The sequence below is a fragment of the Mus caroli genome, unplaced genomic scaffold (assembly GCF_978045245.1).
Source record: "Mus caroli unplaced genomic scaffold, Mus_caroli_1 scaffold_1, whole genome shotgun sequence".
Classification (NCBI taxonomy): domain Eukaryota; kingdom Metazoa; phylum Chordata; class Mammalia; order Rodentia; family Muridae; genus Mus; species Mus caroli.
In genome coordinates, this window is record NW_028227256.1 from 129192164 (window position 1) to 129206322 (window position 14159).

A 14159-nucleotide genomic window follows, 5' to 3' on the forward strand; every position below is an offset into this window, starting at 1 on the left:
GTGAGCACAGAACTCAGGGGTAGTCAGTGGTTTCTTAAACAAACCAGTCAAACCCAGCTTTAGTGACTTTCTTTACCTTGTGACATTCCTAGTCTCTTCCTAGGAATGCAAGGTCGCCATGTCTGCTCTGCCATGCCTCAATAGCAGAATTTGCTCTGAAGCCAACATCAGAGGCACAGGCTGCCCTGTTCCTTGTTTGACAAGAGCTTCATGAAAACCCTGGAACAGCAGCATGGGACCAATCAAAGGGTAGCTTAGACTAAACTGGCAGGCTAAGGAAACAGAGCTATAAAGAGCCTAAAAGGCTACTACAGGCCTAGGGGAGGGTGCTCCTGCTTGGTGTGTGCACGGATCTAAGTTCCACCCTTCATAGGAGAAGAGAGGAGGAGGAAGAGGAGGAAGAGGAGGAAGAGGAGGAAGAGGAGGAGGGAAAGAGGAAGAGGAAGGAAAGATGAGGAAGAGGAAGGGGAGGAAGAGAAGGTGGCATCATCATCGTCGTCATCATCATCATCATCACCATGTCCCTCAGCTTGTCACTGAAGCCAGCAGCACACATTCTTGGCTCCCTGTGCTGACATGGTAGAAACACAACAAGAGGCAGGAACCATGGTGGTATACTCAGAATCCTTGTCCCCCTCAGAGAATCCTTGTCCCCCTCAGAGAATCCATGTGGAAAAGACCAGTCTTGTTCTCAGCTTATCATTCTTGGCTTGACTGCCTCCCACGAGCCCAGGGCCAGAGCAAACCTCCCCCCACTGCATTGTCAGAGACACACTCTCCTACTCTGTGAGGGTAACATGATTTAACATCTTCACTTTGCTACAATGTATCATTTGGCAGAAAGAGAGCTGGCCTTGGTAGCCAAGGAGTGGGTCTAACCAAACCCTGTTCTACTCCCAGTTCAGTCAAGCTGGTGACTGGTGGTGTAGACATTTAAAATTTCCCCCCTCTTCTCAGGAAGACACTGGCTCTGCCAGAGGAAGGGGAGCAAATGAATAAGACCATGTAGCGGCCCAGGCCAGTCTGGGTAGGACAGGCTACTCCTTCCTGTCTACTGACTTCTTTGAGACAAGCAAAAAGACAAGCTCAGAATGAAAAGCTTGAGTGAGCTAGGAATAGGGACTTCCCATAACCTGAACATGGGGTGGATGGTGGTCACCCAGAACAGTCAGAAAATAACATCTAGCTGGGTCCAGCGGCACATACCTGAAACCCTACTCCTTAGGAGGGGAGACTGAGGCAGGAGAATGATGAGTTTCAGGCCAGCCGGGGGTACACACTAAGATTCCAGGGTTTCACTGCAACAGAATCAAGCCATTCAACACCTTCGAACCTGGTTTCCTTATGAGATAAATTTCCCAATTTGCTGAAAGTGGTAAAAACCCCATAAATACAAGGGCAAGTCTGTGGTTGGTTTGCTTGTTTGCATGTTTCCCCTCCGGAGGAGGAAATAGAGGCTCAGAGCTTTGAAGCAGCTTTCTCATTGACCACACAGTGATAGCAGCCTCAGCTCAGCTGTTTTGAGCCACACTGGCCACTTCACACCCGCTAATCAAAAAACGAGCCCTCCTGTATGGGACCTGGAGGGTGTCAAGGCATATTCTTTGGATGGATGAAGCAAACACTTTAATAAAGAGTTGTTGTGTGTCTATTTATGTGTGTGTGGGATGGGGTGGGGTGGTATGTACATGTGACCCTGGAGGCCAGATGCAGCAGATCCTCTGGGAGCTAGAGCTGCAGGTGCCTGTGAGCCTCCTAACAGGGATGCTTGGAATTGAACTCAGGTCCTCTCCAAGCAGAGCACTTACTCTTAACCACTGAGCCATCCTGCCAGCCCTGGGCTGAACTCTTCAGCTGCTTGCCTTCAGTTATGACCAAGTTGGGGTAAGTGACTCATTTCAATGATGGCTTTCCAGGCCTCTTCTCCTCCTCCACTCACCTGGGGGCGGGGTTGCCTTTAGCTTCACATTCAATCAGGATGTTATCTCGAGGGTCCACGATGTGGTCCTTCACCGACTGCTTGGTGATAGTTGGGGGTTGGGTCACTGCAACGGGACACACGTGGCAAGGGTCAGAACTGTGGAGACCTACCCTGACCTTGGCTTCGGGAGTGACTAAAGTCAAGAGCATCAGGAGCAACCTGGGCGAGCGGGCGAGCCAGCAAGCATGAGAAGCACTCTATTCTAAAAATGCAACTTCTTAAACAGGCTTTTAGGACAGGGATGGATGTCAAAGTCTGAGCACAGGAACCCCTTCAAGCAAGTGAAAACCTGGCTTTCTTTTACCCAAGCTCACATCCCAGGGCCCAGCACACTGCCCAGGACACAACGGTTCCTGCTAAATGTGTGCTAGATGGATACAGGAACAAAACCAGCTATGACGGTAGAACTTAGGGCTGCGATGGTTCTGAGCCATGAGTCTCAACAGATGGCCAGACTGTCGAGGCGAGAGCCAAAAGAGGCTTCAATCCCTTAGAGTTTCCCAAGGGCTTCCCTGTGTCCTGACAAGCTGGTGATCTGCCCAGGGGTGCAGTGCCAGCCACCAGCAGATGAAGGAGCTGCCGTAGCTAAGGAGCATCCCAGCTGCCAACTGGAGACCTTCTTCTGACCACCTACCCACCCCCATTCTTGGGGAAGTTCTCTTCCATTGGTAAAGGACTCACTGCAGGGCTTTAGGCTGGATCAGCACTAGCAGGCAGTAAAGAGGCCACTGAGCTCAAACCCAGGCTTCTCCCCTGGCCTTTGCCCGACCTCCCACCTCCCAGAGGCTCAAGGGCACAGAGGCACACCAGGCACTTACGCTCATTCTGAATGCTTGCTGTTAGTTCCAGTGGGTTAGCATTGGGAGGGGGAGAGAAGGAGAAGAGTGTTATTGCACACAATTGAGCAGCTGTCTCTCGGGTGTCCTCTTGCCCTAGCATGCAAGGCTGGGATGGGGCAACACGGGGACAGCACTGGGCATGGGGGTTTCTCCCAGATGCAGAGCCTGGCAGAAGAGCCAGGCAAGGCCGGAGAACAGACACAGCAAACAAATACTTTGTGGAAAAGGTACTGTATCCACATAGTAGGGCAGGATCAGTAACCAAAGGGAGATGTTACCAGGCAAGTCAAAATGTCCCCAAATGACAACACTGCCTGAAAGAGACTCTTCAGATGCTTCCAGGCATCTCACACCATTGAGGGATGGGAGAGCGTTGGTGCGTAGGGTCAGCACGGAGGTGCTGCGGACTTGAACCACTTCTATGGGACAAAGGCCTAAAGTATAGAAGCTCTGAGGGCCTCGCATCTCACTCCCTCACCACACTGCTTCTCTCTTGCACGAAAGCCCGTTCTACAAAAATCCTGTTCCTGAATGACAGAATGCTGGTCTGTGGCCAAGTCCACCGTTCCTTCTTGTGTCTCTCACAAGCAGGACAAAGAGGTAGGCTGGACACGTCCTCACCAGACCCGTCTGATCTCATGAGCCCTGTACAGGTGTGTTCTCGCTTCTCATGCTCTAACAAGCAGATGAATCACCCTCAGCTAGAGAAGGCACAGGCTCTGCCTCAGAAGGTCCACTGTAGCGCCTGGATTCTATCTTGTTCCTTCCCATGCTGGGGATGAAACCCAGGGCTTACCAACATCAGGCAAGTGCTCTAACAATACCACTGCATCCACGCTAAGTCCTACATTTCTGACAAATGCCTAGGTGGTGCTGAGACCCATGAACCAAGCTGTTAGTACCAAAGTTTTAGATGTGGGAAGCAAGCCTTGGATCAAACAGATGTGGAGAAAAGACAAAAACATGTGTCTAGGACTCTTCAGTGTCTTTCCTTACGATACCAGGCGGGAGCTCCATGTCACGCTGGTGCATGGGGACCCTGGGCTGCCCTTTTTGAGTGAGTGCTGTTGGGGAGAGCAGGAGGAAGCGTGCTTTAAAGCAGAGTCCTGGTGAGCTTGATGCCTTCCCACCAGAGTGCAGAGACTTGGAGGAGGAAGAGGAGGTGCAGGCACAGAAAGGGCAGCCTGCAGGGAGCCGGGGTTCACCTAGACCCAAGAGAGTCATAAGAGAAGAGAGAAAGACTTGAATAAGGGGGACTCATGGCAGGAATGAGCAGGCCACTGTGCAGGCTGCCAGCAAAGGAAAGGCTTCATGGTATGGCTTTTAAAAAGGTTTAATGGGCTACGTGGTGTGGCTCTCGGAGTAATGAAGGGTCATTCTGCTCTTCACCTGTCCAGGTCTGCCTGGGCTGGAAACAAAGGAATGAAAAGCCCTAAAGGAAAGCCATCACGGCTCTACAGTGCTCCCACTCTGAACACAGGCTCTGCAGTGCTCCCTTCTTTGGCACCTTTACCTGCAGGTGGTTTTCCTGCCAAGAACAGATACTCTTAAAAAAAAAAGACTGAAAGCCAGTGCAGCTGGCACAGGAGGGGGCACGAGAGAGGGGGCCAGTCTCCAGACAGGCAGGACCTGGCACTTAGGCACATTCCTTTTAACTACCAGCTGGGCTCTGGCTTCATTTCAGGACGCAGTGATGCCTCTTGGTCCTCATGTACCCCACTCTCAAGCTCTAGTCCCCTTCCAGAGCATCTTGAATTCAAGGAGGGGTGGTCATGTGGCTCTCCAGTCCTGTGGACACTGGTTTCAGAGACAGCTGGGTACCAATTTCCCCAGAGGTTGTTGCAGAGCTTTTGAAATCTATCCTTAGAAGTGAGTTAGCTGGGTACAGGCCTCGTGATGCTGTGGTCCCCGGTGGGTGTGGATAAGAGAGAATGCAGGTCTTTCCTCGAGAGGAGGTTCCCAAGTCAGATAAGAACTGGCTGATTGCTGTTCCCAGCTCTTGCGGCCTGCCTACCTGACAAAGGGCCTCCTCAGCATCTGCGTGCCTAATGGGACAATGACATCTCAGTCACCACTGTGCTCCCAAGAGATTTATTACTGGGACAGAATCAAACCAGAAGAGAAGTTGTGGTGATGCTTGTGACAGCCTGTCTGAGGACAAGGACAACAGTGCTTCTCTCTGTCACTCCGCTGCAGGCTGCTCTTTCCTTTCACAGAGCTTGCTGTCTGGCAATGGCAGGTGGAGAATGAATTTGTTCATTTGGTGTTCAAGGAGGAGAAGATAGTCTACTCCATCTGTTGGGGTGAGCCTCTGTCTGCCTGGACCCCAGGGCTCTGCCTTCATGCCCTTTCTTCCTGGGCTCTGGTAGTTGATTTCTGGACTCCATCCTGGGAGGAGATGCTGAATCCCCTTGAGTGGAAGGGAGAAAGAAAGTATGCTCAAGCTCCCAGGAAACTCACTTTTTGGCAAAGCCACGCTGGCTGATGAGGTGACCCATTACTTTTTCTTCAAAGGTCATGCTGTTCTCCTCCGGGCTAATGGAAGGGAGGTGGCGTGTGACTTTGCTGGCAAGGCAGTTGGAGCCAGAGGCTGGGCACTTCAATAAGGGATTGTGCAGCCTCCCAGGGTGCTGCTCCAGAAAGCTGCTGTGCCAAGGCCCGGCGTGGAAGCAGTGTCCCTGCCCCAGAGGCACAGAGAATGCCCTGAAGGGACAAATGAGGGAGCTACCCAGCAAGCCAGTCTCCAGCCCAATACCCTCAGCCTCACCCTACCAACAAAAGGGGTACATTAGAAACACCCGACTTGTCCCAATTCCAGACGGGAGGTAAACTCAGAAAACATGGAAGCGGTTGTGGCTAAGCCTGAGGAGAGACAGCCAAGGAAATCCTTGCCCTGGCTGTGCCGTTTTGAGTTCAGTTCTGCAGAGGAGTCATTGAGATTGTCTGCAGCAAGTAGGGAGGTGCAGTGCTCTATGGGGTGTCCATCCCGATAGTCCAGACCAACTACGGCAATGTGGAGAGAGATTCCTCTCAGGGAGGAGCTGAGAGGTGCTGGCCCTGCCTCTTTCCCGCTTCCTAACCTGCCAGCTAAGGATGGCGCTTGCATCCAGACTCACTGTAAGAACCGCATGCGGTTCTAGTCTAGGGCAGCTACAGTTCCACTGAGGTTCAAAGACTAAAAGGAAACAGGATCAGCATGCCATAGCAGAGTCAAAAGATGCAGACTCCATTCTGACTTTATCACTGTGAGAGGTGAGACCCAGGCAAGGAAGGGCCTGGTCTCTGTGCATATACAACGTAAAAGGATTGATCCTCCCCAGCCTCCACCAGGAACCTGGGATGAGGAGTGTGTGGTGAGGAAGTCAGGGCCCTCAGCCTTCTGCCTCAGGCAGTATGTGGGCTTCCTGTTGTATCCCCATCTCCAGTAGAGCTTGGAAATCCATATTTTCAATGTAGAAGTCCATACCATTTGTTTCTGTATGCACTCTGCAGGTGTCCCTCCCCCACCAGCCCTGGGCATCCAACGGCAGGTGAGTGAGAATCGGCAGAAGAGAAATGAGCCTTCACCATATTCTCGATAACCCAATTTCCTCTGCACACGCCTCTCCAGGGACACGCCCTTATCACGATGCTTATTAGATTGTCTGCCTGGCTGTTAATGAGAACTCTCCTTGAGCCAACCACAGACGGTCGCCATGGGAACGCCTGTCTCACAGCTCTCCTCTCCTCCTCCTTCCGTGTATACACAAGCTCAGGCAGCAGGCGTCTTACCCAGCTTGCTTCGGGGATCAGTTCATGGTCATTACTGGTCTCTGTCACCCGGAAGTGTAGACTCCTCTTGGATAGCTGTTACTGGGGTGGGAAGGGTTTGGCTTTAGAGCCACATGAGGCCTTCTTGGAGGCCACCTTCACCTCCCACCTCCTTCGATCATCTGTTAAATGGAGAGTGCCCAAGTCTGTCTTGGGATCACATGGGTTCCATGAATTCCTTGAGGTCGAGGTGCCATTCCTGTACATTCATGTGAGGATGCTAAGAAAGACATCCACAGCAAGGGTCAAAACTGTGGCAATGGGGCACATGCTTCCAATCAGGGCCAAGGAACAAGGTGCCTGTCAACAGCCATCAGCGAATACAGCAATAGAGTCAAGAGATAGAGATCCAGACATTAGCTCAACAGGCCAGGTTCAGAGAGGCTCCACCACCAGGAGCAGAAATGAACCCCCACCCCCTTTTTTTAATATAGTACCCAGGGAATACTGGAAAAGAAAGAACTGTGTCTGGCTCTCCTATGGTAACATAATATGGTTTAATGTCTCATTTGGCTGTGTCGTTTACAAAAATAATGTCCTTCTTAATCCTCTACCAGGCTATTCACCATCTTCCTTATTACTTCAACCACAACTGGGCATCAGCTCTGGTGTATTGAGTTAGAGACACAATAAGGCCAGCCTGCCACATGTGGTTCTAGAAGCTGCCTTTAAAAAGGGTATGCCAAGGCCATGGCTGTGCGGGTGTGGGTAGAGGGAACTACTCCAGGTGGCTCTCAGAGTCCCAAACTGGGTTATCCTTGGTTCCACTCAGCAGGTTCCAGGCAACACAGACAAGGTTATCCACAGTCCCAAGAAGAAGCTCATAACCAGCAGAAGCCTACATCAAGTCTTTAGAGAAAAATCAAGCTCTGAAGTCTGGAATCTGTTACTCTCTCTCCCCCTCACCTCCCCTGCCGCTCTCCCCAACATCTATTCCTCTAATATCAGGAGTAAAACAGGAAGAGAGGGCACAGAACTCACGGTCCATCGGAATCTCGATGGCCCCTCCGAGGCTGACGAGGAAGAGGACGAGGGCTATGTGGACCCAGGGTGGCGCCTGCTGCCTGGCCATCCTCAGCACCAGGCCCTGCTCCCTGCTGCCCAGCCCACGGGCTCCCGATGCCTTGTGCCGCTCTATGTGGGCTTTCCAGACAGTGCTCAGCTGGAGAAAGAAAAACAACAGCAAGTTAGTTTCTCTTGATCTGACATTCTGCTCTACTCACCCCCAGGCTCTCAAAAGACTCAACGGGTCTCTTGACCACAGAGCAGGGGATCCCCTAGACCAGAGTTGCTGACCTTGGAACCCAACAGTCCGTGGCATGGAAACTGCCCTGTGTATTATAGTGTTGGAGGCATCTCTGGCCTCTACCCATCCAATGTCAGGAGGGCTCAGGCAGCCATGCTGCCAATCAAAAATAGCTCTGTACATGGTTGCTTGTCCCAAGAGGCCAAATCCACCAATGATTGAGACTCACTATGTTAGAAAAACAGCTTTGCATAGAGCACTCATGAAAAGACAAACTGGCCTAGAGGCCCAAAAGAAATGAACCAAGCTCAAAGCCTCCCTAGACCATCTGCTGAATGTGCAGATGTGTTTGGGTAAGGACACAAAAATAAGACCTCAGTGATGTTCTTTGGTCCCATGAAGAAGGTGGGGAGGACTGTCCAAGGAGAAGTCAGCACTCTAAGACTGCCCGAAGCTCCAGCACCACAGGGCCAAGCCAAAGGGCAAGGCAGCAGGTTACATCTCCAGAATCCCCCCACTTTCCCTCAGCAAACATCTGTATCAGCTGGACACACAATTCTGCCCCTGCTTTATCTGGCTAGCACCTGAAGCCCAAAGTCAACTGCACACACACCCTCACTCATCCTAAGTAGGTAGAGAACAGGGCCCGGGCAAGAGCTCCTTGGAGACAAAGCCATCCATGTGGAGTCCTGAAGCAGGAAACATCACCAGTCACTACCTCCCCGTGTCAGAATGAAGGATTTGGGCTCACATTCATGTCAGCAACCAACACTACCACTACCACCATTGTGTGTGTGTGTGTGTGTGTGTGGTGTATGGCCTCTCTATCCACCTATCTCCTTTCCTAAGCACACCTCCTTGATTTTGACCACCAGTGTTCCAGGCTAGAGTGGCTGCAACAGCTTCCTAAGTAGCCCTGCTGCTCCTATCTACCCCCCCTCCCCCCCCCCCCACCGCCCTGGTCATTCTCCATCTATGACCAGAATTGTTATTTCTAAAGTGCAAATACAGCACGCCATTCCTAGACACCTCTCACTATTGTCTCCAAGTTCTAACTAACCTCCTTGACTGGCTTGAAGTGTCTAAGTACATGCCTATCTGCCTATCTGATCTTCCTCAGTCTCCCGGCATGATGCTCCTCCAGGGCCTCAGTGCAGGATGTCGTGACCACTGACCTAGGAAAGACCGACATCTGTGAAGGACAGACTGTGATCTTGGCCTCTTCCGTTGGGATCTGCCAAAGGTTACTTATCTGTTCCGCATTCCCACTTCCTCTCCCATGATGGCATCCTTTGCTTTGCATTCAGCCAGCCCCCAAAAAGTCATGTGACTGCTCCACACGTGGGAAAGTTTATTATCCAGCCTCAGGAATTTACCACAGTACCAAAGACGTAGTAGACCCTCAGAATGTGTGATGGACGGATATGAGGATGGTGTCTTAGTCAGGGTTTCTATTCCTGCACAAGCATCATAACCAAGAAGCAAGTTGGGGAGGAAAGGGTTTATTCAGCTTACACTTCCATACTGCTGTTCATCACCAAGGAAGTCAGGACTGGAACTCAAGCAGGGCAGAAAGCAGGAGCTGATGAGAGGCCATGGAAGGATGTTACTTACTGGCTTGCTTCCCCTGGCTTGCTCAGCCTGCTCTCTTATAGAACCCAAGACTACCAGCCCAGAGATGACACCACCCACAAGGGGCCTTTCCCCCTTGATCACTAATTGAGAAAATGCCTTACAGCTGGATCTCATGGAGGCATTTCCCCAACTGAAGCTCCTTTTTCTGTGATAACTCCAGCTGTGTCAAGTTGACACCCAAAACCAGCCAGTACAATTGACCACTTGTCAACCTGACACGCAAACACATCACTAGTAAGCCTCAATCCTTAGTTCTTATTCATCCCCAAGATCTTAAATAACTTTAAAAGCTCCACTGTCTTTACATATTAAAAGTTCAATCCTTTAAAAATATTCAATATATTTTATAATTCAAAATCTTTTTACAATTAAAAGTCTCTTAACTGTGGGATCCACTAAAATATTTTCTTCCTTCAAGAGGGAAAAATATCAGAGCACAGTCACAATTAAAAGCAAAAATTAAACTCCAACTGTCCAGTGTCTGGGATCCAACTCATGATCTTCTGGGCTCCTCTAAGGGCTTATGTCACTTCTCCAGCCATGGCCTTTGTAGCACACACGTTGTCTTCTAGGCTTCAGCTGCCTGTACTCCACTGCTGCTGCTGTTCTTGATGGTCATCTCATGGTCCTGGCATCTCCGAAACACTGCTGTCTTTCACTGTAACTTGGCTTCAACAATAGCCTCTCATAGGCTCTCTTCATGGTGCCAAGCCTCAACTCCTTTACATGACCCCTTCAGTCTTGGGCCATCAATTGCAACTGAGGCTTCACCTTCACCAATGGTCTTCCATGGCCTCTCACAGTGCCGAGCCTCGGCTGCTCTGCATGACCCCTTCATGCCTTCAAAACCAGTACCACCTGGGTGACCCTTACACGTTACCAAGTCCAGCCACAGCACAAGGTACAACCTTGGCTATCTCTGGAACACAGCCTCTGTGCTCTCAGAAAACACTTCCCAGAAGATGTCACCTCAATGATGCTAGTCTCTTCTTAATCACCGCTAATTTCTTAGCTCCAGCTAACCAGCACCAATAGTCCCAATAATGCAAAGGTTTTGCTTTAGTAATTCTGGTATCTTGTTAATCACAGCTGACTCTTCAGCCCCAGCTAACCAGAACCACAGAATCTTCATAATCAAAATAGCAATGGCCCTGAAAAGAGTCTTTAATCTTCCCTCTGAAATTTCACAAACCAGGCCTCCATCTTCTGCACTGTTCTCAACATTATCTTCCAAGCTCCTACACAACATCCCACAGAGTTCTTAACACCGAATAGATCTTCTAGCCCAAAGTTCCAAAGTCCTTCCACAGTCTTCCCCAAAACATAGTCAGGTTGTCACAGGAATACCCCAATATGCTGGTACGAATTTGTCTTAGTCAGGATTTCTATTCTTGCACAAACATCATGACCAAGAAGCAAGTTGGGGAGGAAAGGATTTATTTGGCTTACACTTCCATGCTGCTGTTCATCACCAAGGAAGTCAGGACTGGAACTCAAGCAGGGCAGGAAGCAGGAGCTGATGCAGAGGCCATGGAAGGATGTTACTTACTGGTTTGCTTCCCCTGGCTTGCTCAGCCTGCTCTCTTATAGAACCCAAGACTACCAGCCCAGAGATGGCACCACCCACAAGGGGCCTTTCCCCCTTGATCACTAATTGAGAAAATGCCTTACAGCTGGATCTCATGGAGGCATTTCCCCAACTGAAGCTCCTTTCTCTGTGATAACTCAAGCTTGTGTCAAGTTGACACCCAAAACCAGCCAGTACAGATGGGTAAGAAAATGAACGAGTGAGCAAAATAAATGAAATAAGCTACTTAGATGGTATTGTTTTAAAAACTATTTTATTAATTCCTTGAAACTTTCATGAAATATATTTTGAATACATTTATCCTCTCCCCCATGCCTCCTTTCCTCCCATATCACCTCCTCTCCGTGAGGCTGCCCTCTCTTTACTAGGGATCACATCTTAGAGAAACCTGACTCCCAGCAGCTATTAAATGCCAACAGCTCCTCAGCTAGTGGTGGACTTCATGCTAACGTTCTCCACTCCACGCTGGGATTTTTGTCTGGCTGGAGCTTGCACAGGTCTGGTGTGCACAGGTCTGGTGTGCACAGGTCTTGTGCATGTCGTTCACAACCACTGTGCATTCATGTTTGTTGGGTCCAGAAAACAGTTACCATGAGTTATCTGCCACTTCTGGCTCTTACAGTCTTTCCATTCCCTCTTCTGTGAAGATCCCTGAGTCTGAGGGGTTGGGCATTGGGGGGCAGTGTGTGTGTGTGTGTGTGTGTGTGTGTGTGTTAATCTGTTTCTCTAGAAAACCACCAGGTGGCATAAGAAAACAGAAGCTGGTGAGTAAATAAGACGGGGATAAATCTCCTTCCCTATCAGTCAGACACTGCCAGGAAGTGAATGGGCTAGAAGAAGACAAAAGAGCAGAGAAATCTTCCGAGGACCGGCCCTTTGGCTAGGAGGCATCACACGGGTCAAGTCACCAAGATGGCCCTTACACTGCCCTCCAGAGAGGCCTCTGACGCTTGTGACTTTAATTTTTTTTCAAAACCTATTTTTAATAATGGTTCCTTAAGGCTTTAACTTCCCTTTAGCCTACCACCCATCAGAAATAGTGGGAAAGGAAGGATGCAGGGTAGGGTGAGGAGTGGACCTGATTAGAAAGGTTCTTTGAAGCAACTCCTGTCTGTGTTGTCTGGAAATTGGCAGTTTAGTTCAAAGATTAGAAATGGCAGCTCAATTCAATTGTAAACACTTCACGGATACACCAGCAACCCAGTTTGGCAGAGTCAGGATAGCAAACAGCAATGGCACTACCTAGCACAGACAGCCAGGCCTCAGCCTCAGCATAAGTCAGCAGGAGAGACCAGGAGGAACAGCAGAAGTTCTTGGCTCTGCTTAGCAAAGATGCAAGACCCACCCACATTGCACAGCTAGCTCTGTAAGCAAGCCTAGCTCAGCCTCTTGCACTGTTGTTGAGTCCTATTCATACCCTCCAAACATCATGTGTCCTCCACGGGTCTTGCCTCAGCACATTTGTCTGTCTCAGCTGACATCACTCTGCCAATCCCCACAGAAGCGGCAAGAATTTGCAGCACACCGCCATAAGTTTCTTGGTGCTTTTCTCTATGGCGTCCTGACAAATGCAGCTCAACTACACAAAGTAAGATGGACCAATACATGTGTGTCGTTAGCAAAGAATCCTCTATCACATGTCCTTTCATGTGCTTGCTTTAGCAGAACATCCTCTCTCCTGTGTCTGCTTCAGCTAAATGTTCCTTCATGAGTTTGCCCCAGCAAAACACCATCTAACCAACTTTCCAGAGAACCCTTAAGTCTCCACTTCAGATGCTTCAACTACAGAAGTCAGCCCAACTCTCTAGCTCAAGCCCCAGCATGAAGAGAGTTTACACCAGAGAAGGCACGGGCTTCCTTCGGGGAAGGCATGGCAGGGCTCAGTTTGGGCTCCCTGACCACTATGTTCTGCCAAGTAGCAGAAGTGATGGGAAAGGGAGGGGTATTCATTCTGGGAATCCTGATGGAGCCAGGAAGCCAGAAGTTATTCATTAACCAGAAACACATTGGCAGGAAAAAGCCCAGCTGTTGGGGATGTTTGAAATTCACAGTTTAACAGCATAGTAGATAAAGGACATCAAGACACCAACCGCATCCCACTGTCTGATAAATCCCTCCTCCTTTGTTCTTGAGAAGAAAGCTCAAAGGTTACTTAATGTTATAAGAGCTATTTGATTTTAACCAATCTCCTCAGAATCAAGAGCGGAGGAGAACAAGTGACTTGCTTAGGATCACCCAGCTGGTTGGTGCAAGGTGTCCTGCTGCCCAGACCACACTTTTCAACCCAGTTTCCTCGTCTTTGTTACACATAAAAGTCTCAAAGTGAAGATGCTATTCTAAAAGACAGTGTAGAATTGGCAGTTTTTCCAAAACTAAAACAGAGAACTGTCCTTAACCCTTTAATTTCACTCCGAGGTATATGCCCCAAGGATTTAAATCAGGTTCCCAAACAAGTGCACGGGCACAGCTTATATCACTTACAATGGCGAAACAGTGGAGATAACTCAGACATCCATCTGTGGGCAGATGGAGAACAGGATTTTGGTTCATGCATACCATGATAGTATCCAGCCACAGAAAAGAATGAAATACTGACATATGCCAGGATGTAGAATGATTCCCTAAACACATTCAGTGAAAGGGCCCTCACTGTCATATACAAATGTCCTCATGTATAGATTTCATATAAATAGTCAGAATCGTAATTGCGGAGACAGAACACCACTGGTGGCAGCCAAGACCCTGGGGGAGGCCCAGGGAGTGACAGCTAGTGGCATGGGCTTCCTCTGAGAAGATGAGGATGGTTTGAAACTAGACAAGTGGTAGTTCATGCACACGTTGTGACTGTCACTAAATTGTGAATTTAAAATGATTTAGATAAATTTCACACCAATGAGGGAAAGGTATAATATTGGTCTCCAGAACATTCTCACAGAGATGAAGAGGGGGCAGAAGAAGGCAGATGACTAGGAATGGAGACACAGCAGCCCTCAGTGCAGAAGGCAGGTACATGGTGTGCAACCCTCCCCACACACTGTGAGGGGATTTCCATCTGAGTGG

The 14159-nt window shown here is 49.5% G+C and overlaps 1 protein-coding gene across 17 annotated transcripts in view; it reads right to left on the reverse strand.

Annotated features, from left to right (window-relative positions):
• Nfasc (neurofascin) overlaps nucleotides 1-14159 on the reverse strand; it is a 173766-nt gene that overhangs the window by 64458 nt on the left and 95149 nt on the right. For 12 of the 17 annotated variants that reach the window (XM_029478694.2, XM_029478681.2, XM_029478680.2 and 9 more), the window contains 3 exons: nucleotides 7612-7792; nucleotides 2800-2817; nucleotides 1940-2045 (listed from right to left, as the gene is read on the reverse strand). In XM_029478694.2, the coding sequence (XP_029334554.1) occupies nucleotides 1940-2045; nucleotides 2800-2817; nucleotides 7612-7792 (305 nt within the window). The remainder of the gene's footprint in view (nucleotides 1-1939; nucleotides 2046-2799; nucleotides 2818-7611; nucleotides 7793-14159) is intronic. The other 5 variants (XM_085841081.1, XM_085841075.1, XM_085841065.1 and 2 more) reach the window with 1 other exon arrangement.